This window comes from Phyllostomus hastatus, unplaced genomic scaffold (assembly GCF_019186645.2).
Source record: "Phyllostomus hastatus isolate PE091 unplaced genomic scaffold, TTU_PhHast_1.1 phas_contig_113, whole genome shotgun sequence".
NCBI classification, from domain to species: Eukaryota; Metazoa; Chordata; class Mammalia; order Chiroptera; family Phyllostomidae; genus Phyllostomus; species Phyllostomus hastatus.
The window spans coordinates 4,094,530-4,120,093 of NW_025333530.1; the positions used below are offsets into that span (position 1 = coordinate 4,094,530).

General features: G+C 38.1%; 1 protein-coding gene and 1 pseudogene across 1 annotated transcript in view; both read right to left on the bottom strand.

Annotated features, from left to right (window-relative positions):
- Positions 1-845: 845 nt before the first annotated feature.
- The window catches only part of CUNH11orf65 (chromosome unknown C11orf65 homolog), a 47,306-nt gene continuing 22,587 nt past the window's right edge, over positions 846-25,564 (bottom strand). The window contains exons 4-9 of the mRNA XM_045839584.1: positions 24,921-24,974; positions 24,591-24,791; positions 22,760-22,890; positions 8,879-9,049; positions 3,441-3,496; positions 846-982 (exon numbers count right to left, since the gene is read on the bottom strand). Coding sequence (XP_045695540.1) covers positions 846-982; positions 3,441-3,496; positions 8,879-9,049; positions 22,760-22,890; positions 24,591-24,791; positions 24,921-24,974 — 750 coding nt within the window. The remainder of the gene's footprint in view (positions 983-3,440; positions 3,497-8,878; positions 9,050-22,759; positions 22,891-24,590; positions 24,792-24,920; positions 24,975-25,564) is intronic.
- On the bottom strand, positions 10,616-11,223 carry LOC123819290 (annotated as a pseudogene).

A 25,564-nucleotide genomic window follows, 5' to 3' on the forward strand; every position in this document is an offset into this window, starting at 1 on the left:
ACTTGACAGTCTGATTGTACGGTTTGTATGGAAATGCAAAGGACTAAAATAAGATAAAATTATTTTGAAATAAAAGAAAAGTTGGGAAGACTTGGGCTAAATCGACAGTAACAAATAAAAGATGGAATTGCTATAAATATATGACACAAACATCAGTGGACCAGGATAAAGAACCCAGAAGTAGATTCTGGTCTATTAGGATTACAGACAGATTTTTAAAGATATAGTGTGATGACAGGTAGCAGCAGAGAGTGCTTAGACTTGGAGGGCGGGATAGACTCTGTTCCTTGACCAACTGTCATCTCCAGGCCCCCATTCCTCCCACTGTGGAAGCTGAAAGACAGATTTTCGTTTTCTACCTTCTTTAGCGAAGGGCGCCCACTGACCCAGTTTTGTTCAAGGATGTGTAAGTTGACTAGGGCGGGGGCTTCTAGTAAGCCTGTTGCTTTCCCAATAAAAAGAAAATTTGCTATACTGCCCAATTACCTTTTTTTTTTTTGCTCCTTTTCCTTTTTTAGTGGAAAAGGATTTCTGCCTGACATGAATGCCCAAATAAAAGATACTTCAAAACAACAAGCTAAAGATTTTTTTTGCACCTAAGTATAATATCTTTATTTAAGTGTAATTTTTAGAATATTATAATTTCTCAGAATACCAGAAATAATTTCTACATTTTCTGTTACCACTGTATTCAGCACAATGTTTTATTTCTGTTTAATTTTTACTTGAGTAGACTCTGTGCCAAGGATAAAAGCCATTCCAGTCAGAATAAACTGTCTCTTGATTATAACTGATGGATTCAGGGTGTGAAGGGCTATAGCTCACAAAATAAAAGAGGATTTAATTTATATTCCATACGTGGAATCAGGTGTTAGTCTAGTAACATTTGGTTTTTCATAAGAATTATTTTCTGATATTCCCATGTTCTCTGATATAGCTGCATAGTCATATTTTCTTTTCTGTTCTTGTTCCAACCTGAAACCTAGAGAAAAATGACAAATGTTTACAAAGATGCCAGATGTGTTAAGATATAGACTCATTCAATATGCCAGGTTCTACATTCCTTTTTACCACTCTTAGAGCAGCTGTCTGTATATCCTATTTAACTGAAGCCATAACTATCCAAAATTTCTTAATTCATTCTACTCACCATATTTTGTCGTCCACCTCTACAAAAGGCTCCGAGGAACTTGGGTTTCAAGTTTGATCTATTACTAATTAGCTGTGCAATTTGGAGTGTTACTTACCTTCCAAGTCTCAGTGTCTTCAGTGAGAATTAAGTGTACTGGTATATATGAAAAGGACTTAGCATTTAGTTTGGCATTTAGTTAGAAGCCTGTTCTCTGTAGAGCTAAAGTTTCCAAATGTCAATCAGATTTTGTGCTTTTTGAAGAGGTGACACACATTCTCTCTTCGGCGCCAGCACCTTCAGTGTATCACCTTCCACCTTCAGCTATAATGCAAACCCTACTTAACTTGCTCTTGTGCTCCTTTGAGTTATCACGCTATATCTTTCCATCATTTTGCAATACAAGCAGACTTCGTTTTCTCACACTTCACTTTACTGTGCTTCACAGATGTTGCTTTTTTTTTTTTTTACAAATGGAAGTCAAAACTACCCACCGGCAAAAAGATTATGACTCACTTTATTGCAATACTTTATTGAGGTGGTTGGGAATTAAACTTGCTATATCTCTAAGGTATAGGCCTGTTATCTCTTTTAACTCAGTATTTTATATCCTATGCTTCCATCTTTGTACCTGTCATTCCTTTATATTGTTTTACCTGTCGTTGCAAACTTAATATATGCTACACATTGGGGATATGGTAGTGAACAGGACAGACAACTCCCTGCTCTTAAGTGGAGATAGTTACCTAAAACTGTTCTGAAGAATGCTATCAACTCCAGTGAGCCCTCAAGTTGAATATGCAGAGTATTTGAAGAACAGGTAAGAGTTCAGTGATGGTGGGGTTGTGAGTGATGGGGAGAGTAGACATGATAAGGGTGGAAAGCCGTCCTGAAGTCAAGATTTTATTCCAGGCACAGTGGAAAACTTTGAGAGGCAGCAGAACCAGTCATTGTTAAGCACATAGGTTCTGGAGCCAGCCTGACTCCATTCAAATCTTGGACCTCACAGTAAGTTCCTGTGAGACCTTGAGCAAGTAACCCAACTCTTTGTTTGCTCATTTGTAAAATGCAGATAATAGAACCTGACTCAAATGAGTTACTATTTATTATAAAGCACTTAAGATATCACTTCTGCATGGTGCTTGCTAAAGAGTTTAAGTGTTCTAATTGCATTGATTTAAATTAGGAAAAGATCACTATGTATAGTGTGGGGAATGGGCTGGAGGAGCATCAGTTTGGAGGCTGTGGCAGCTTGGACTATGGTAGCAAGGAGCTGGACCTAAGTGGATAGGTTCTGGCTAGTGATAATTAACATTTATAGAGTATGAATTATGTACCAGGGACTAGCCTAAGCCCTTTACACATTTTACCTCTTAGTACTTCACCACAACCTAGGAGCTTGGTACTATTGTTATTCTCACTTTACAGAGGAAGACACTGAGCTAGTAACTTGCCCAAGATCACACAGCCAGTAAATAGTAGAGCCAAAAATCAAAACCAGGCAGTCTGAATCTACACTCTGCAATGTAATCTCTCTGCTTTACTGCCTCTCACAGATGACGGCAGGACAGAACTCATACACTCAGATTATACACTCGCCATAATTAGACTCTGGCTATGTTAGAATTACTGATATTTCTGGGATACAATGATCTGCTTCTTTAACATGCCATCATTTTCAGTTTCTCAGTATGTGGGTCATGGAAGGGACAACAGTGGCATAGAACTTTGAAAATATTTTTAACATTTTGAGGCATTTTTGTAGCCAAGTGAAGTTTGCTCATTAAAAATTATTACTGAAACCATAAGATGCAACTTTTAAAGAAAAGGATTATTAATTTTTTTTAAATTGAACCCTATATAAAATAAAAAATTCTATTTCCAAATACAGTCTTACCTATAAGGCAGAGATTTTCAACCTTTTTCATCTAATGGCACACAAACTAATTACTAAAATTCTGAGGCACATTAAAAATATATTTTTTGCTGATCTGATGAAAAATAGGTATAATTTGTTTTCATTCATACTGGACAACTGTTGTGTTGGCTGTTGTCATTTTTTTATTTGACAGTCTAAGGGAAAAGAGATCCGTGCCCCTGACTGAATAGTCAGGTATCGCATGTTTTAAAACTTCTTGTGGCACATCGGTTGAAATCGCTGCTATAAGGTAAGACTGCTCTGGCAAATTTATCTGTCTATATAGTTTGCAGGGTACTGAAATGTTAGGTGCTAAGAAATGTGTACATGTGTAGAAATGTATCATATTTGTTCACAGGAATTCCCCAAAAAGTATTGCTAAAAATCACCTACTTTTGAAGTTAGCTGAAGAGTTGCTTGTAGCAATTTCCTTCCAGTTGGCAATATACCTAAGCACATTATATAGACACTCATTAAATTAAATTAAACTGGTTTGTTAGTATGTAATGAATTAATTCATTAGTGCATGATTAGGCTACTTCTACAATTCCACTTTATGAAATCTTACATTGATGGCAACAAATTCTCTAGTCCAAATGTCTAATTTTCATGACTTCTGTGTTGCTCTCATGCTTCCGAGGCAAACCCCAGGACAAGGAGTTCGAGGATGTATAAAAATCATGTTCACTTCTACCATGGTAGTGCCCTTTGGTCTTCCTCAGCACACCTTTTCTCATCTTATCCTGTTCTGTTCCTTCCAGATCATGTCCTCAGTTGAATGCCTACTAAGATGTTAGTTAACTTCTAAATTAAAAGTATGGACAGAAAACTCAGAGGAAAAAAGGGGCAAACAATTATGATAAACCTTCTCCTTGGTTCCAGATTGCCACACCTACTGTCTCTGACATGTTAACAGAAATTTAAAGCATGTGGTTTATGATCTTAGAGCTATGGTGCTACCTTTGCAGAGTACAGTCAACATGAGAGATTGCATCCAAGTAGGACAAATGCAGCTTCCACCTCAGTTTCCCAAACAGAGACTGAAATAGGGACACCAGGGTAGCCTGAGAAGAGGTAGAATAATAGGGAAGAGCAAGGTGTGATGAGCTATGAAGATGAGGGGATGCTCCAAGAGGCAGGATTCCTGTAACTTATTCCATTTCATTTTAGTCTCTGTGTCCTCTTTCCCAAGCCTCGCTTCTTCCAACTGCACCCAAGAAGTCAGGTAAGGAATTGGTCACAGCAGGTGCTGAAAGGGAGCTGAGGAGGATTAGAATTGTCGTGTAAAAAATTATTTTCCAAGTATTCATTTATTTCATTGAATTACTGTGGTTAACTTAGTGTTCCTGAAGGGTTTTTTTGTTTGTTTGATTGGTTGATTGGTTTAGGAAGGCATATGTTATCCAACAATATTTAAATATTTAAAGTACTGTGTCTATAGTTAGGTTTTTTTGTTACTCCTACTTCTTTTTATTCCAAAAACTTTATCCTATGACCTTGAATAAGATATTGCTGGGTCACTGTTAAAAGATGCAGGATAAGAGCAGGCAATGTAAACCCCTCCCCAGGATCTCTCAGTAGACAGTGCAGTCTGGACTGATTGTAAATTTAGGCAGACTTTCAGTGGTTGTTCAGGATCACTATGAAGAGCTGCGTGTCTATCGTCCTGCTTCCTTGGATCTATATACTCAAAGGTTTGCATTCCACCTTCAAGAACACCTTGATTTATTTACTGATTTACATATTTGATTTACATACTGAAAGGTTTTCATTCTACTTTCAAGGCCACCTGACAGTCTGGAGTATAAACATATACCATATTTAATTAAGGCTGACCACTGACCCAGCTTTACCTAATACCAGGACAATTATTTTAAAAGAACTTCTCATAAAAGACATGCCAACAGCAACTGATAAAAATATCTAAGTTTTACAAATAGAAGAAAGAGTCTGATAGCATTACTATACTGCTCATGGCATAGAACTAATTTGTCTTTCTCACTAAGAAGTTTTTGTGATTTTAAGATAATAACTGCAGAATAGTATATATGGGAAATCTATAATAAATTCCTCAGGATTACAAGTGTAACATTTTGATCATCTGAGAAAGTGCCTAGCCTGAGGAGCCACTTAACTACGTGTCCTAGAAATCAAAGGAACAGCTTCAGATATAGAAACTACACCACCATCACCACCCCCCCCCCACCGCCACACACACACAGGCAAAGATCTCATAGCAATACAAATAATAGAATATTAGGAAATTATTTAAGATATCCCAGCTGCTGATCACTTAACAAGTTATTTCAAAATGCACTTGCAGTTTGAAAATTACGAAGATTTGGTAAGAGGAACAACTTACAGAGAATATGCCCCTAAAAATCCAACAATATCAATGACAGTAGTGGTCACACGGCATTGTGGGTGACTCAGTGACGGTGATGTGGAGGTGCTTTATATTCGAAGTTCCTACAGCAATGTATCTCTCAGTACTGCAGAATTTATGACAGTATTCATCAGTGTCCTGGAGGCCAAGAGTGAAGTTGGCTCTATCCATTCTTCAAAATAATAATATTGTATTCAGTTGATAGAGGATGCACATGGCTTCTCCCCAGGAGAACAGCCAACTGTCCTGACAAGGGACTAGCACAAAAGCTGTTGGGGGAAGACCTGGTTTGTATCAGTGTCAACACATTAATGCCATTCTGTTGGTCTGACTATTGAAAACTGTCCACAGATTTTGAAGGATACTCTGCAAAGAATTAGTGACCACCAATTCTTATGAAGAAAAATGTCAGACTCCAAAATTCTCATCAAACAAGGTGGCATCAATCCAGTTACAAACATCTACCGGAAACACTGTGGAAACCACAAATGCACCGGGTAGAAGGTGCTTGCTTGTACCTAATGTCTGCAGTCAGCCTGGGAAGACCTTTGCAAAGTTTAATCTTACCTGAGATAATCAGTAGCTTGGGATTAGTAATGCTACTAAAATATTTCCAAATAATCATGCTGGATTCTATTTCAAATTTTTGTTATCCAGGGCCTAAGTGAGAGAATAAACTGATAGATATTGTACATAATTTGGAAGCATGAGGTATCTCTACTTTAAAAAGTGGAAATTGTCCGTTAATCCTACCAGGTCAAGCCTGGGTGCATCCATCCCACCCCATATAAGTATATGCTACAAAAACCACTTCAGGTCTTACTGGTTTATTGTTTTTATCCTTTCTTCCACAGATTTAATCCCCTAACAGAGAAGAGTATGGTGGATGACAGTGGACTGAGATGTCTGTTTATTTCCTCCCTTTGAACTGAATTGTATTGTTCTTTTTGTATCCCAGTAGTGATGAAATACAGAATGTTGGGTATCAATTTTTGGTTAATCTTTCATGAAAGTGTGTTGGTCCTTTGCTTGAATTAGCCAACTGTATAAGGATTTCAAAAGCTCACTTGAGAAAATTCTCTATCCTGCTCTCAGAAGCTCATTCAAAATGAACCTCACCAACCTCTCTCTTTTTTTCCTCCATTCTTTACCCAGCGATTTTTACTCTTGGGGAAAAAAGTAGAAGTACAGCACTACATAAAGTATATAATTTTCTAACTGCTAATCTGCGTACCTGAAACTAATGCAAAATACTGAATGTAAAAAAATATACTTGTAATTTTTAAAAAGGTACTGCATTACAGTACGTTTCTTTGAATGTCATTTCCTTCATCATTATTACTATCTGTATTTATTCAGTGTCCCCCAAATCACAGACATTCTCTCTATAGAGAATTGAAATACTAAGGTAAGGACAAGATATTGGGTTAAAGAATCTTAATCTCTGTTTGTTTGTTTGTTTGCTTGTTTTTAGAGAGGGAAGGGAGGGAGAGAGAGAGAAAGAAACATCAATGTGCAGTTGCTGGGGGTCATGGCCTGCAACCCAGGCATGTACCCTGACTGGGAATCGAACTTGCAACACTGATTTGCAGCCCGCGCTCAGTCCACTGAGCTACGCCAGCCAGGGCTTTAACAATCTCTCTCTTTTTTTTTTAATTATAGTTTATTTTTTTATTTTTATTTATTTATTTTTAGAGAGGGAAGGGAGGGAGAAAGAGAGGGAGAGAGACATCAATATGCAGTTGCTGGGGGCTGTGGCCTACAACCCAGGCATGTGCCCTGACTGGGAATCGAACCTGCGACACTTTGGTTCACATCCCGCGCTCAACCCACTGAGCTATGCCAGCCAGGTAACAATCTCTTTTTACCATTTACTTATTACAGAATATTTTAGAACATCTATCTACAATGCATAACTAGTTATTTCTTTTTGTCTTTCCCTTTTTATTTTCTAATATAGCTTTCCCACCAATATCTTATTTTTTCTTGTTTTTCTTCTTTTAGTGATTCTTTTTCTTGTCTTTTCTCATTATTCTCTTCTTTGATTCCCCTTGGGTGACCTTCTTCCTGTTCTATTTTTCAATGACATGTTGATTTTTCCTATCCCATATTCTTATCTCTCTTCCTGATTTCTTCCTTTTTCTTATGTTTCTTTACTTAACACTTTCTTCATTTTAATTTTTCTGCTGTTTCATCCACACAATAGTCACATTCATTATTGTAGCTGGTAAATATTCAATATATTTAAAAGCTGTTTGAGATATAATTCACATACCATACCATCCACCCATTTAAAGTGTATAATTCAGTGACTTTTTGTGTACTCACAGAGTTGTGCATCCATCATCATGATCGATTTTAGAACATTTTTATTTCTCAAAAAACCCCAACTGTACCCCTTAGCTTTACCTCCCAACCCTCATAAGTCTTCCAGTCCTAGGCAACCACTAATCTACTTCCTGTCTCTATAGATTTCCCTATTCTGGACATTTCATATCAATGGAATCATAATGCATGGTCTTTTTTTTTATTGGGTTCTTTCAGTTAGTAGAATCATCAATATTGTAACATGCATCAGCATTATTTCTTTATTTCAGAATAATATTCCGTTGTATAAATATTATATATTTTTATTTATCCATTCATCAGTTGATAAATATTGGGGTTATTTCTACTTTTTGGTTATATTATGAATAATGCTGCTATGAACATTTATGTACAAGTTTTTGCATGGACGTGTGTTTTCATTTCTCTTGTGTATCTATACTGAGGAATGGAATTGTTCAATCATATGCCAACTTCATGTTTAACTATTTGAGAAACTGCCAAATTATTTTTGAAAATGGCTGCACCATTGTACATTTCCACTGACAGTATATAACGGTTCCAATTCTTCTACTTCCTTGTCTTCTTAATTATAGCCGTCTTAGTTTGTCTGAAGTCAAATCTCATTATGGTTTTAACTTGGATTTCCCTGATTGTTATATTAAATATTTTAAAATTCCCATCACACACACAAAAAAATTCTAAAAATGTTTTCCAAGGGCTGTAATATGCCACTACAAATTATAACTTTTTAATGTCTCATGTGGGAAGATCAAGGTCTGTAAGTTAACAAAATTCTTTGTATTATTGATTTCATGTTCCCAGCCTTATTTCTAAATCCCAAAGTAAGAAATAAAGCAAATTTAGACTAAGGCATAAGTATGAAGTCTGACAATAAAGAACACCTCTCCAATTTTCTTTTTTCTACTTTTAGATCATCCCTCTTACATCTTTCTCCCTCATTTTCTCTTCTTTCTTTCTAGACAAGTATAAATACTTGTTTTGTGGGGAGGGGTGGAGATTATGTTTGTGACTCCTACATTCAATACGGGAATGAGAAATATTAGAAAGAAAAATATGATGCCAGCCCGTGTTCCCAAGAACAGCAAAATGTATTTACTCATCAAAGTTCAGTGTATTTGTCCAGTTCAGCACTTCATCCACTTCCCATTCCATCACAGAATCTATCCCACCATCTTCGATAGATCTGATTAGCCCTTTTGTTGCTGTGTGAATTAAACCTAGAGTTTCACTATTTGTTGACTTAGCTGCCAGGCTTCCTGCATAGTACCTAAATAGAGGAAAGAAAGAAAGACATAAATCCTCTGGAAAATGTGATTACTAGTAGATGCAGTTAATATATATTGTTGTTATAATGCTATTCAAATATAAAGCAAGTTTTTATCCTATTTAACACAAATACCTCTAAGCCAAGTTATATTCGATCGGATCTTTTGGAAAAAACAAAGCAGCATAATCAAGCACAGAGAGAAGCCTCATTTCAAGAGTCCTGCTCAGCAAGTTGGATTTTTATGATACAAAGAAAAACTAAATTATATCACCAAATCATAGAATTACAGAATCAAAGGGCCTCAAAGACCAAATTACTAGCCCACTTGTTTTATAGATAAGGAAATGCTGGAAGAGTTGAATAACTTTTCGAAGGCCATGTGGCTGATGACAAATACGAAGAAAGAAGGAAAGAGAAAGAGAGGAAAAGATGAAAGGAAGAAAGATACTGACATTTTTTGTGTGTCAGGCACTTTTCATACATCATTTTAATTGTCTTTAAAAGGACACAGCCATTTGTGACAACTCTTTATTCCCATTTTATGGATGAGGAAATTGAGACTTAGAGAAATTAAGAAATTGTTCGAGATCATGAATGCAGTAAATATATATCAGCCAGTATTAAAATCTGACTGTAAGCACAGACTTCTGTAGCACTGTTCTTTTACATTTGTCTGAGCACATAAATTAACACATCCACCAAACATAAGCCAAGTGAGTAGACAGAAGTGGTGCTTACCAAGAATATTAAAATACAGCATTCTTTGTTTTTTTATTTTAAGATCTACATTGGTGTTCTATTTTAAAGGTTAACGTATTCTGACCCTGTATTTAATCTGACACTCATTTATTAGGAAGTGGCATGGTGGAAGTGTACAGCTAGAATTTGGTATTGAACTGTCTGACTTTGAATCTTGCTTCTGTGATTTATTAGCTGTATAACTTTTGGCAAATGATCTAGCCTTTCTGGGACTTAGTGTCCTCTTCCTTAAAATGATAATCATTACACTACCTCCTGCTAGCATCCTTAAGAGGTTTAGAAGTATAATACAATTAAAGCATTTAAAACTACTGGCACATAGTAAACATTCAATGAAAGAAAGCTTCCATAATCCTGGATGGCAAAAGATGTGACAGTGACAAGATGTATCCCTGCCCTTATCAAGTTTCTGCTTGGTCAGACTTTAAATGGATAATGATCTATGTGAGCTAGTGAATTGTATAGAAGCAGGAACATGCCTCTTGATTTCTATTGCTTAGTAAGTGCACAAATTATAAGAAAGTATGATTTCACAATTTTTTTTTCTCAGTTCAGGTTTAATAGAAACTACACAAAAGGTGTTGCCCCATTACTGTACATGTCAGTTGGCCTGCTCCATAAGTTCAGGCCATTTCCTCCAGAAAAAGAAAGGCTGCCCTCCCCAAACCCTGCAAGAAAGGCCTGTTTTGTCTCACACCACATATGGCCTAAATCTAAGATCTTGTGTTTTAAGCATGGCAATAATAAAAGAGAAGTTTTGTTCTCATGGCCATATACTGCCGCCATGACCCTATAATGGCCCGATGCTCACTTCTGCTTAGAGAAATATTGTTCGCTTCCTGGACATCACTTGATGGCATCACTGCCAGGTTTCCAGTCACCTGGGCACACTTCCCCATGTTTGTCAGTGAACTGGAAAGCCTGAACTAGTCTCAGAGTTTCATCCAAAGAGTTGGTGAACAGGAAGGTCGTTTATGGTGATCTGTGGAAGGATACCTTTTTCGTCAATGATAAAGAGGCCCCTGAATGAGATGCCCTCATCAGCCTTTAAGACCCCATAGTCTGAGCAATGGTGCGCTTGGGGTCTGACACCAAGGGAATGTTCATGGATCCCAGTCCTCCTTGTTTCCTGGGTGTGTTGATCCAGGCCAGGTGACAGAAGTGAGAATCCACAGAAACACCAATCACTTGGCAGTTGAGTTTCTTAAATTCTGCCCTATCACTGAAAGCAATGATGTCCATGGGGCAAACAAAGGTAAAGTCAAGAGGGTAAAAGAAGAACACCACCTATTTTCCTCTGTAGTCAGATAGGCTGGTATCTTTGAACTGACCATCTAGTGTAACAGGTGTAGCTTTGAAGTTGGGGGCAGGGTGCCCAATGTTAGCATTTCCTGAAGACATGTTGCTATCAGTGGCTCTGAGACACAAATACCAAAAGAAGCAGGTCAGGAAGAAGAATCATGAAGCGCCTGCTTTTACAATTTTTCTAGAGTTCTTCATTTACTTATTCATTTAATAAACATTTACTTCAGTGTCCAACATTTGCAAAGCAATCTGTACAGTGGTGAAATGCCTTCCTGGAACTTGCAGTCTTCCACTTCCATACTCTCCTCCCTAAACAACAGGCACTTAGCAGACATGTACTAAATAAAAAAAGACATAAATGATGGTACCCTTTGGCCCAGAATTATTAACTAATGCTCATGCTACAACAAAAATGCATTTAGAAATCAGAAACTTCTGAAAGGCTGAGGTTGAATGTATTTTTTATGAGTTCCTCCATGTTTACCTTCCCAAAGATACATACACTTAAGATTAGATTTTGGAACTGGGGTGATACTCATTTTTCCTTTTACAGCACTGATATACAACAATTCATATATCTACTTTTTGTTCTCAGACTTTATTTATTTTTGAAATTTAATCTTTGTTGTATTATTTTTTACATTACCTTTTAGTCCCCTTATGTTCTCCGGGTCCGTAAGTCCTTTTTCCTTTTAGCTTGGTCCCTCCACCCTCTACCTCCCCCTGCCCCTACTGTCGTCCTGCTCTCCATCTATGAGTCTGTCCCCATTTTCCTTGTTTGAGTGACTTCTTTTTCTTTCCCTGGATTTAAAAAGTCCTCATTGGGAAATGTTTTGCTGATGTGTAGAGGTGAAACAAAAAATGGCAGAAACACAAAAGGACATCAAAATTGATAAGTTCAAAAACTGATTTGAACAGTGGAAAAAATGTCTCGATAGGTTTACTACATCCAATGGAGAGTACTTTGAAGGTAACTAAAGTTTAAACATGTAAGAATAAATACACAATTTTGTAATAAATAAATTCCATGCTTAGGGTTCCCCCTCATACTTATACACCTGTAAATCTATGACTACAATAAAAAATGAACACATCACCCCCCCAAAAAAAGTTCCCTGTGTGCCTTAGTAATCCTTCTCTCCCTCCTCCCTCCCACCCTTATCTCCAGACAACCACTGATCTGCTTTATGTCACTCCAGATTTCTTTGTATTTTCTAGAAATGTGTGTAAATGAAATCATACCATGTGTTCTCTTTTTTGACTGGCTTTATTAATTCAGCACCATTATTTTGAGATTCATCCATTGTTGCTGTGAGTGCCAATAGTTTATTCCTTTGTACTATGAGTAGTATTCCTTTGTGCAGGTACATCACATTTATTTATCCAGCGACATTTGGGTTGTTTCTGGTATTTGGCTACTTCAAATAAAGTTGTTATAAACATTCATACACAGTCTTTCTGTGGGCATATGGTTTATTTCTCTTGGATAAATACCTAAGAGTGAAATGGCTGAGGTAAATGGTAGGTATATCTTACCATTTAACTTGTAAGATAATACTAGCTTGTAAGAAAACTGCCAAACTTTTCCAAAGTGGATGTACCATTTCCATTTGCTCTATATGTGTGCAGACAATTTCTGCCATTCTGGTGGTAATGTAATATCTCATTATAGTTTTGGCTTGCACTTTCCTAATGACTAATGATGATAGTTATTATTTCACTTGTGCTTATTTGCTATCCATATGACTTCATTGTCAGAGTGTTTGTTTAAATCTTTGCCATTTTAAAATTAGGTTGTATTCTTATTATTGAGTTTTGAGTTTAAAAAATATTCTAGATACAAGTATTTTACCATATATGTTTTGCAAATGTTTTCTTCCTGCCTGTGGCTTGTTTTTATTTTTATGTATTTTTTCACATTTGCATTTTTTTTTGTGATGTATCTCCTCAGGCAAGGGAAACAAAAGAAAAAAATAAACAAACAAGACTATATCAACCTAAAAAGTTTTTGTAGAGCAAAGGAAATCATCAAGAAAATAAAAAGACAACCCATAGAATGGGAGAACATTTGCTGATACATCTCATAAGGGGATAACATCCAAAATTTACAAGGAACTTACAAATTCAACACCAAATAAAGCCAACAACCCAATTAAAAAATGGGCAAAGGACCTGAGTAGACAATTCTCCAAAGAGGACCTACAAATGGCCAATACACATATGAAAAGATGTTCAGTGTCACTAATCATCAGAGAATTGCACATTAAAACCACAATGAGATACCATCTCACACCTGTAAGAATGGCTATCATCAATATACAACAAACAACAAGTGCTGGCAAGGATGTGGGGAAAGGGGAACACTTTTGCACTGTTGGTGGGAATGCAGATTGGTACAGCCACTGTGGAAATCAGTATGGAGATACCTCAAAAAATTAAAAATAGATCTGCCTTTTGACACAGTGATCCCAATTCTGGGAATATATCTGAAGGAACCCCAAACAGTAATTTGAAAGAACATAAGCACCCCTATGTTCATTTCAGTGTTATTTACAATTGCCAGGATATGGAAGCAGCTCAAGTGTCCATCAGTAGATGAGTAGATAAAACAACTATGGGACATTTACACAATAGAATACTATTTGGCCATAAAAAAGAGAAAATTTTACCCTTTGTCACAATATGGATGGACCTCAAGAACATTATGCTAAGCGAAATAAGCCAGTCAGAGAAAGACAAATACTAAGTGATCTCACTCCTATGTGAAATCTAATGAACAAAGTAAACTAACAAGCAAAACAGAGACAGGCTCATAGAGAGCAGGATGACAGCTAAGGGAGGAGGGAGGTTAAGGGATGGAGGGATTGAGAAAAAAGAAAACAGGATTCATGGACATGGACAAGAGTGGGGTGATTGTTGGGGGTGGGGTGCATAAGCAGACTAAATGCTAATGGAAAAAACAATAAAGATTAAATAAATTAATAATAATTAAAATTTCCAATTGTTTGTTGCTGGAACATGACAGTACAATTTCTGTATCTCACAACCTTGATAAACTTACTTATTAGTTCCAATAGATTTTTTTTAATAGATTTCTCAAGATTTGTACCTAGACAATCATGTCAACTGTGAATAAAGACTGTCTTAGTTCGTTCTTTCCAATTTCAGTCTCTTTCTTCCTTTTCTTGCCTTATTTCACTGGCTAGGACCTTCAGTGCAATGTTGTAAAGAGGTAGTGAGAGGAGACATCCTTGCCTTGTTTTCTCATCTTAGAGGCAAGGGAGACGGTCTTTCACTGTTAAGTGTGTTAGCTGTAGGTTTTTTATAGATGCCTTTTATCAGGAAGAGGTTCTCCCTCTTATTCCTAGTTTGCCAAGAGTTTTTATCATGAATGATTGTTGGATTTTTGTATTTTTCTTCATCTATTAAGATGATCATAACTGAATTTCTTTTTAAGTCTGCTAACATGGTAAATTACATTGACTGATTTCCAAAAGTTAAGCCAACTCTGTATTCCTGGGATAAACTCCATGTTATTTATTATCCTGTATCTATGTTCATGAGAGACACTGTTTGTTATTTTTTAATTCTTATAAGCCTCAAGTGTTTTTTGTATCTGGTAATACCTTATAGAAATTGTTGCAATGTGGCCCTGGCCAGGTAGCTCAGTTGGTTGGAGCGGCATCCTGATACTGAAAGGTTGTGGGTTGATCCCCATTCAGAGTATATACCTAAGGTTGCAGGTTTGTTCCTGGTCGGGATGCTTATGGTAGGCAACTCATGAATGTTTCTCTCTCACAAAGATGTTTTTCTCTCTCCCTTCTTCTCTCTCTAAAATCAATAAATACATCCTTGGGTGAAATTTTTATTTTTTTTTTAAAGAAGAAAATTGTTGTGATGTGTTCCCTTCTTTTTCTGAAAATATTTGTGTAAAATTTGTATTAGGTTTTTCTTAAATGCTTGCTAGAATTCACCAACCGATCTACCTGGGCCTTCAGTTTTCTTTGTAGGAATTTTTTAAAACTGTAAGTTCAACTTCTTTAATAGATATAAGACTATTCATGTTGTGGCAGGAAAAGAAACTGCTCTCTGTAACACTTGTAAGTTTTGTTGGGACAAAAGCTGAGTAAAAGTTATTTTTAGGTAAGAAGCCGGCTAGCAGACATTGCTATGTAACGTTATCTGAAGGTCACTAACCTTGCTCCTGCTTCTGAATGCTTGCTTTCAGCAGCTGGTTCCCCCTCCCTTTCTGCCTGTGTAACTAGTATATAAAAGGACTCCAAACCCAGTTTTTTCAGCTCAGGATTTGGGAATTAACCCCCCTTGAGCCCCTGGGTAATAAGGTTTGTGCTTCATTATCTTCCCGAGTGTGGGTGGGTTTTCCACAACATTTTGGTGCATTGGCCGGGAAACCCCTCATGCGAGCAGGTATTTTGCCTCTGGTGAAAGCGACTGGGATAGTCGGCGGGGGAGCCCTGCTGCAGGGGAGGAGCATGTGCCCTGGTGATTCCAGGCTTCCCGGGGCAGAGACTCTCGTGCCATGTCCCTGACTGCTCTAACACCCGGGCAGAGGGGAGAGACGAACCACGAACTGTCGGAGGCGTCAATCAGGAATCAGTGAGTGCCCAGGGGACCGGACCTGAGTACCAGAGGGGGGCTGATCACCCCCCAACTGGAAAATTCAGGAGTCTGGGCCAAGACCCAGACCATCGCACTCCTACTCAGGGGAGAACTGTGTGACTGACTGTGTGTGAATGTATTTGTAACTCTATGGGCCGGCCAGGCTTAGGGAGTCTGATTGGGCCCCCCACCTGCGGTGGGCGTGTGAAAGATCCCCTTTTCCTTTGCCTGTGTCAGTTGGGAGAATTCATCATGGGTTGGGGGGGGTTTCTGCCCCAGTACTGTATTGCATGTATGTGGGTGCGCTGCCATTTTGGATAAAGTGGAGGACGAGCCACGTGAGTGCCCCCCCCCAGGGTGGAGGTGCATGGTTGTCGTCACCTTGGATGATGGGTCACGTGAGAGCCCCTCCATCTTGGAACTGGGCAAGGTGCCAGGCTAAGGGCTCTCTCCAGACTGCATCAGTCTGGTTCTCTCTGTAACTGGTTCTGATAAGAATGGCTCTGAAGGACATGTCCTGAAGTTTAAGGAAAACATCTGGCCTGTAGGGTGTTTGCAGGGTCTGAGCTGCAGAAAACTGTAGAATGTCCCTGCAAATCTAGGGAATTTTAGTAGAAGGTACCTGAAGTGCCAGGGACTTTTGGCTGTCCTTCCCAGAGTGGGAAAGGAACCAGGATTAAAAAGAATAATGGTTAAATCTGAATAAGTAAAATTATGTATAAAAAATGTAAAGTTTTAAACCTGGAGTAAAGGAAACCTCAACTATTTGTTTTCTGGTTTTGTGGGAAAAGAACAGTGTTGTTTCTGATCAAAAACCCTCTGTACTTAAAATCTGTTTAAGGTTGCCTGTAACCGGTTGGGGAGGATGCCTTTGACACTTGCGACCCAGGAAGGGTCATTTGGGGCTGATGAGTGCTTCAGCCAGAGGCAAAGCAGCATGTCTCTGCCAAAAGACCGGGCCTGAAGGAGCATGTCTCTGTGAGAGAGAATGCCCCTACCTGTGTACTGTTCTGGAAACTCTGTGTTTTGGATTTTGCTCTGCATCTGCTCTGAAAAGGAAATTAAGGATTCCAGGGAAGGTTAAAACTTCACACTCTGTAGAAAAGTAAATAATATGTGTGTGTGTGTATATATATATATATATATATATATATATATATAGAAGGTCTGTGGGAAACTGTAAAGGTAAATGGAAAAGTAAAAGTTTTAGAAAGGAATTATGTGAAGTTAGTTAATAATAAAAGGTATAAGGCATGGAAATACACTCTTGGTGGATATCAGAAAATGTATGAAAAAATAAAAGGGTTGTAAATGTTGCATAAGTCTGTAGAAGTAAAGGTCTTAAAAAACCCGGTAAATATCAAAAGGGAAAAGATTTTCCTTCAGGCTTTGTATTTTTCTCCCTACCTGATCCCTCCAGAATTTGGCATTCTGAAGGAGTAAGTGAAAACATAAGTTTTCTTTGCATAAGACCAATAAGACCAGTTGTGAATAGTGGTTTTGTTAACCAAGACTTTGACTGGAACGTCACGTCTGATGGAGGCATGTATGGGTTCTGGTCATCACCAGAAAGCCCTGAGGAACTGGGATTGACTTGTGAAGCTAGCGTAAGCCCACAAGAAAAAGCCTGGTACTTTGGTTGGTTGTGCAGTTCATGGCAGTCTTTCCAGGGAAGGAACGAAGGTTGCTTTCTTGAAAGATGGCCAAAAAGGAACTTGTGGGCACAATGAAAACCTCAAGGATCTGAGTGAAACAACTGGTACAGGTGAAGCCAGATGGCGGATGTGTGGCTCTGCTTCTGTGCCCTGAGGGGCAGACTGGAAAGTCAATCTGAAGGTTCCCTGTGTAAGTTCCAGCAAAGCAGAACTAAAGATCATAAGTAATCCAGGCTTCCCTTGGTGAGTTTATGCAAACAAACAGTCAAAATAAAAAACAGAACTCAAAGTAGTCCCTTTAATAACAGTGAGGGTGATCTTAAGGAAAAAAATTATGGTTCAAGAAAAATCACAGTGCTTAGTATTAAACATCAGAATAACACAGCTAACTGTCTTAACAGTTTGTTTTTATTTGAAGGTTAAAACTGGTTTTGTAATATCATCAAAAATGTACTATTTACAGCTATGAAGGACCTGTCAAATTGCCATTGCTGAATGTCATTGCAGGAAAGACCTCACAACTAAATGCCTTCCCAAAAGACAGTCTCACAGGCACAAAGACTGGTTTGGGGACTATTGTGTAAATTAACCTGTGTGTTCTTCTGTTTTCATAGGACGTATGCCTATGACTTCATTACCTGAGTGATTGGTTGCAATATAGACCTCACTTAAGGAGCCCATTTTTCATCATCGCCCCCTGGAGCTCAATGGTTTGGCTAAACTAAGTGGTTGGGTTAGTAAGCAGTTTGGGCGATCTGTGGGCTTCGCTTTAAAACTGATTTTCCCTTTTCTGTCTTAGTGGCTTGAACAGGAAAGGTTTAAATATCTGAAAGGAGGGAAATCATAATATATCTCCTTCATCCTGAGTAAAGTATAATGGGCCGCAAGAATTTTGGATAGGTGTAGCATACCTTGTACACCTTCCTCCAGATAAGCCATACCTAAGCCCCTGCCTTTGTCATTTAATAGTTATGATTTAATTGTGCCTTCCAACTCTTTCCAAATCTGTCACCTCCAGAATATAACCAGGATGCCAATGGTCCAGTAATGCCAGCCTTTGGACACCGAGCCTGCGACTTCCTGGTAATAGCCAACTGACCAGGATTCTGTAAGGTCCTTCCCCTTACAGGAAGGACTCCCTCCATGCTGCACCCCCTTTCAGGGCACCCCAGACCCATGGATGGGTAAAACAACGTCCGGAAGCAGTTACAAGAAGATGAGACCTTCGTCCATTGTCCTTTAAAAGAATTTAAAGTGGGTATATATCTAAAATGAAAAATTGTTACAAGGTGCAGCCAAGGGGAGGGACCCCAAATGGGCATTTGGGATGGGGTCTAGAACTTGGGGTGTCCAGGAGATTTTAGGATGCCTTCTCCTACATTCCTGTGGCACCTTCCAGCCAACCCACTTTTGCCTTTGAATAAAAAGATCCGCACACAGTGGTCAAGACTCAGTTGACCTGGACTAGACTGCCCCAGGGGTTTAAGAATTCCCCAACCCTATTTGGGGAAGACATAGCAGGAGACCCCTTGCTAAGGGGGGACGGACCTGATGATTCTGCAGTACATGGACGACCTCCTCCTGGTGGCCCCATCCCAGGAATGGTGCCGGGAGGGAACGCACACACTGCTGAAGTGCCTGGCTGAATTAAGGAAAGAACACCAGAAGCACATCCCCGAACACACTCCTGCTCTTCACCTCGAGTTGCAGAGGGCACGCGTTGTGTATCTGAAGTGCCCCTACAGCTGTCTGCACAGTCCTCTGTCATGGCCTTTCATGTTGCTCCATCAGGTTCACCTGCCCCAGTGGCCTGCAAGCTCCCTTGAGGCTCCGGTAATGTCACCAGGTGCAGAGCTCAGCAACCAGGCTTGCTGGAAGTACTCATGGTGTGATCAGGGGCGTGGACAGAAAACAGCAGAGTTGCCAACACCCTCCAGAACCTTGTCTGATTTCTAAGAAAAATGCTCGTTCTCCTGAGGAAAAGCCAGCCTGTACCTGGCGGCTGTGGAACTTGGCCCTACTACCAGGCTTTGAAGGGTCCGGACATTAAGAGAAAGCCTTCCAAAATATTAAGAGGTGCCTCAGTAATGTTCCTGCCCTTGGACTGTCAAAGCCGGGGCGGCCTTTTAATCTGTACACCCACAAGAGAGACAAGGTAGCCCTTGGGTCCTAACCCAGCCTATCGGACCATGCCAACACCTGGTGGCTCACCTGTCTAAGCAGTTGGACCATGACGCCACCAGCTGGCCACCTCGTCTAAGGGCAGTCACTGTTGCCATAACCCTCTTGTCAAGAGGCATAAGTGGCTGTCAAATCCCAGACTGACTCAATACCAGGGCATCCTCCAAGGAAACCTGAGGGTGCATGTTAAGACCATGAAACAAGTCAATCCAGCCACCTACTTATCGGCAAAACTTGGAGAGCTGGACCATGACTGTCTTAGAGTAACTAAAGAAGTCCACGCCAGCCGACCAGACCTCCAGGACCAGCCCCTGGCCCAACCTGATGTTAATGTCACCCACTACATGAATAGAAGCAGCTATATGGTTGAGGGCAGGAAAGTCGCCAACTATGCAGACCAGAAAACTGGACTGCCCTGGACAAACTTACTGCTGCAGAAGTCACCCCTTGGATCTACTACAACCAGGCCAAGACAGCAGCAGATCCCAAAGACCCGAAGACTAGGCCTGTGCCAAAATCCCACACTAAGACACTGGAGGACGCCAACCAGTAAAAAGAGACACCAAAAATAGACCGTTGTTCTGCAGGGTACCTGACTCTAATTGGCACCTTCGCAGGAACATTAACAATTGAACTAGTAAGTGTGGCCCCTAAGGAATGGAATCCCTGCAAATCAGGTCACTCTAGAAATAGTTTGTCTCTGTTTAATCTCTGTATTTGAGTTTATTGTATGCTTTGCTTAACAAATGCGGCCCCTGTCTCAGCCCAAGCCTGCAAATGTAATACCCCTGGGCATAGGATTATGCTCAGCAGTAAAGTGGTCTCTTACTGTCTCCCAGGGTCAGCTTTCAGCTCCTCCACTGACATGCCGTCGGGTTGCATTCAGTCACAGCAATCCCTCTGCACTTGGGGAGGGAAGGTATAAGGGACAGGAGTAACATCCAGGACCATAAAGTACCAGACCCGGAGGTATCAGGCATATAGGATCCTGCATCCTCTGGACCTTAGTCCAACACCTAGGGCCACAGTGACTCATAGGGGAGCCACCACAGTGCTAGCCCTCCAGTGGTACCAACACCAGTATCAGCAGTTGTAACCCTCCCAAGGACCTCAGCCTTATAGCCAGGTATTAGTGATGCTAAAAGGGATAAAACACCTTATAGCATCAAAGGGGGGAATGTGGCAGGAAAAGAAACTGCTCTCTGTAACACTTGCAAGTTTTGTTGGGACAAAAGCTGAGTAAAAGTTATTTTTAGGTAAGGAACCAGCTAGCAGATGTTGCTATGTAACGTTATCTGAAGGCCACTAACCTTGCTCCTGCTTCTGAATGCTTGCTTTCAGCAGCTGGTCCCCCTCCCTTTCTGCCTGTGTAACTGGTATATAAAAGGACTCCAAACCCAGCTTTTTCAGCTCAGGATTTGGGAATTAACCCCCCTTGAGCCCCCGGGTAATAAAGTCTGTGCTTCGTTATCTCCCCAAGTGTGGGTGGATTTTCCACAACAATGTTATCTTTGTTTTTGAGTGCACTTTGGTCAATGTCATTCAATAAATTATTGTTTCATTTAATTTTTCAAACTTATGGGCATTAAGTTTTTGTAATACTTCTATACTGTCTTTTTAAAAAAATTATTGACACTATTACAGAAGCTCCCATTTTCCTCCCCTTCACCTGCCTGTCTATTTTTCATTTCCTTTCCTCTTTTTTCAGGCTTCCCTTGGATTAAGTGATTATTTGTTATGATTCTACTGTATCTCCACTGTTAGCTTATTAAGCTTCCATCTTTGTTGTTATTGTTGATTTTATGGTTACTTTAGGGTTTGTAGTATACATATTTAATTATTATGGATTACCATTAACCAATGTATATCAGTTCATATGTAGCATAAGACACTTCTAATAGTATATTTCCATTTCGCCTCTCTCAACCTTTGTAATATTGTTATTATACATTTTACTTCTGCTCTGTTATAAATTAATAAATGCTATAATATATGGTTGTTTCTGCTTTAAATAACAAATTACCTTTAAATATTTTGAACTTTAGTAATTGCATCATATGTTCACATTATAGTTATTTTTGTAATTATTTACTTGTAATGTCAGAAAAATAGTTACATTTTTTGAAATGAAGATTTTCAATAAAAGAGAGATGAAGTACAATTGTGGAATCAAGAATTTAAGTAGAACTTGATTGGTAATATCAACATTAACTTATTCTTTACATAAAAATTTTAATATCATTTTAAAAATTGTGGTAAAACATTTAACAAAATTTGTCATCTTAATTATTTTTAAGTATACAGTTTAGTAGTTATTAATTACCTTTCTAAAGATTTAAATTATAAGAAGAAAAGTCCTTAATATTTACTTATATTACCATTTTGGGTATTCTGCATTTTTGTAAGGATCCAGATTTTTATTTAGAATCATTTTCTTCCTGCTGCTTTGCATGTCTGGTAATTGATTACCATATGGTAGACATTATAAATTTTATATGATTTTAGGTACTGAAGTTTTTGTAGTCCTTTAAATACTTTGGGGCTTTATTCTGGTATATAGTCAAGTAAACTTTGAAACAGTTTCATTTTTTGGCACTTGCTTTTAACATTTGTTAGATAGACCCAGAATGACTTTTAGTGAAATCCACACAGTCAGTATCTTAGGACAGAAAGAAGGATTGAATAGGTCTGAATGGCCAAATTAAAATTATCAGATGTATAAGAGTAAATGCTTATTTCCATATCTGATGTTCCAATGGAATGTGACTTCCTTAATGTCCAAGACAGTGTGTCCTTTCACATTTACTTCCTTAAGCTGGACTGTGTCTGGCACATAGTAGGCATTTATTAAATGTTTGCTTTCTATGTATTTTTAAAAATATAACTGTAACCTCACATTTTCTTTTAAAATAGCATATAGTTATATTAGTAATAATAGAATTTTTTTTTAGAGAGGGAAGGGAGGGAGGGGGAGAGAAAGAGAGAGAGAGAGAGAGAGAGAGAGAGAAACATCAATGTGCGGTTGCTGGGGGTTATGGCTTGCAACCCAGGAATGTACCCTGGCTGGGAATCGAACCTGAGACACTTTGGTTCCCAGCCCATGCTCAATCCACTGAGCTATGCCAGCCAGGGCAGAAATTTTTTAACTTAGAATATTATATACTTCTTTAGTAAGTTTTCATCAACTTACATTTGCCTCATCCATTCTATTTTTCTAATTTTTCTTTTCTTTTCCATATCTTGTCTTCTCTTCAGTTTAGAGAAATGAAATTTGCATTCCTTTTTGTCTCCCACCATTACATCTTCAGTGGACATCCAAAACTATTGAGAAATAAAAAATGAATATATAAAACATTGAAATACTGATTATAAGGTTATCTGACTATAGACAGAGTTTCCATGTGCTCAATAGGAATATGCCAAAATAGAAAAAGGTTAAGATAGACCTTTGCAAGGTATTTCTAATTTCAGTGATGGGTGAACAGCACACTGAGCCTTTGGAGGCACATGTCTCAGAAAGACTGACAAAGTTCTAGTGTACTGAGATACTTAATAAGCATTTGAACAAATGAGTGAATGAAGAGACATATTCCAAGAGTGTTTTAGTTTCTCATAAGAACAAACCTGACCTACTCTTAGTGTTGATGCCTTTTGAAGACTGTAATCCTCAAGGAGTATAGGCACCCTCCAAGAACAAATAAGTCTCCACTATGTCCCGAGTTTGTGGTTTCACATGTAAGACACTTTATCCCAACTGGTTGTCTATTTTCCTACTTCTGATTGATTCCCCTGTCCCCACCACACACACCTTAAATCACAAGGAGAAGAGTTTGCTATTCCCCACAACACTCTGTATTTTTTACTATTAAAGCACATATTTACTACATTATACTGAAATATCCTGTTTTGTAAATGCCTTCCTAACTACAAGGCAAACTACTTAAGGAAAGCAATTATTCTTATTTACTATTGTACACCTGGCATTTGGTACAATGACTGACTCATGGCTGGCATGAAATAAAGTTTGCTGAATGAATGAATGCATTCCTTGATCATTTTCACTTTTCATATTTAGTATATTCAATATACCACATTCTATAAATCCTCAATCAGCCATTGAGGATTTGATGAAGATACATGAGGATACTTGTATAACAGATATCTATAGAACCAGATCATGTTAACCTATAAAATGTAAGTTTACAAATATCCTTAGGTAGAAATTATCTCCACGAAAAGGAGATTAAACATGGGTGTCTATAGAAAAGTTCCTGAATCACATATATGCATTAGGAACTATGTATATTTTAAATCATTCTGTTCAATTAATATGACTACATGGTAAATTCCCCAACATCATAAAAATTCAAATGATTTTCCACCAGTTTCTGCTGTTATAAGCTCTGCAAGAGAAAAAGTCATATTGTTCTCCAGAACTCCCACCTCTAGTCCAAGGATTAATATAGAGTCAACAACATCTCCAGATTTGCTTTAGGTAAAGATGGTAAACTGCTGAGTACCAGGGAGTATCTAAAATGGCTTCAATCAAAGCTAATTACTAAAAGTAGAAATAAATGTAAGTAAAAAAGATTTTTCCTGTATGTTTTTCTTTTTTTCCTTTATCCTCACACGAGGATATTCTTACTGATTTTAGAGAGGGAACGGGAGGGAGAAAGAGGGAGAAAAACATCAAAATGAAAGAGAAGCAAGGATGGGTTGCCTCTAATATGTGCCCCAGCTGGACAGACACCAAACCTGCAACCCAGGAATGTGACCCAGCCAGGAATCAAAACCACTGCCTTCTGATCTGAGGGATGACATTCCAACCAATGGAGCTACCAGGCCAGAGCTATTCCTGTGTTTTGAAGTATTATTAAAAAGCCCAGAGTAGTTAACTTAGGCAATTTTCATCAACTAAATTACTAGGATTTACTATTTAAAAATTAATTTTCAAATTAATTTTCAAAAAGACAAATTGGTCTATAAATATATGATACAAAATTGTTAATATTTTTTCTTACTGTATCAGAAACAGTTCTCCAGCCATTGTTCTCTATACGACAATACCATCCACTGTGATCCTCTTCCTGAACATTATCACTTTGAATATGAGATGCATATTTTGCTGAAAGTTTTGTGTAATCTCTAGGGCTATTAGCACATAGATCTTCAATATGTCTCTCAGTAAAAATTTTATAGTATATTTCAGGTGGAAATTTAACCTGTAGATAGAAAAGTTCAAAGGGCCATTGTATCCCAATTAAAAAGTAATTTACATTTAAAAAATCACATCTCACAAATGGTATATAAATAAGCTTTCAAATTATAACTAATAATTCACCCATACTTACACCACCTAATCTGAACCGTACATGAACGCCAGCAGCAGCATCTAGAAGCTCTGCCTATAAAACAAATTACTTTTCAGCATTCTATATATGCCAATTCACTAATTCTCACTCTATCATGTTGAAATAATTGCTGAATATTGATTATTTATGAAATAGATCAAGTGACTAAACTTCAAATAATTATTTTCAAATTGGAAAATATTTTAAGATTTAATTTCTTATAGACATCTAATAAGTAAAACAACATACATGATAAGTGGCAAAACAATATAAAATTATGTTTCCTTTCTATATAAGTGTAAAAGTCAAGTGATGTGTTATTCATAAAACAAAACTTTTAAATAAGTGCTCAAATATATGGTTTGCATATTAAATAATGTCTTACACGTAAATTCAGAAGAAAAAACTTATATTGGTCAATCAGAGTTTTATATCAGATGACCTATCCTAACTGCCTTTTATTAAATTTTTTAAAGTCCATGTTTAAATTTATTTTATTTAAAACTTTCCTTTTAAAGATTTTATTTTAATTTTAGAGAAGGGAAAGTGGGGGGTAAAGCAAGAGAGAAACATCAATGTGTGGTTGCCTTTTGAGGGTCCTCTACCGAGGGCCTGACCTGCAACCCAGGCATGTGCCCTGATTG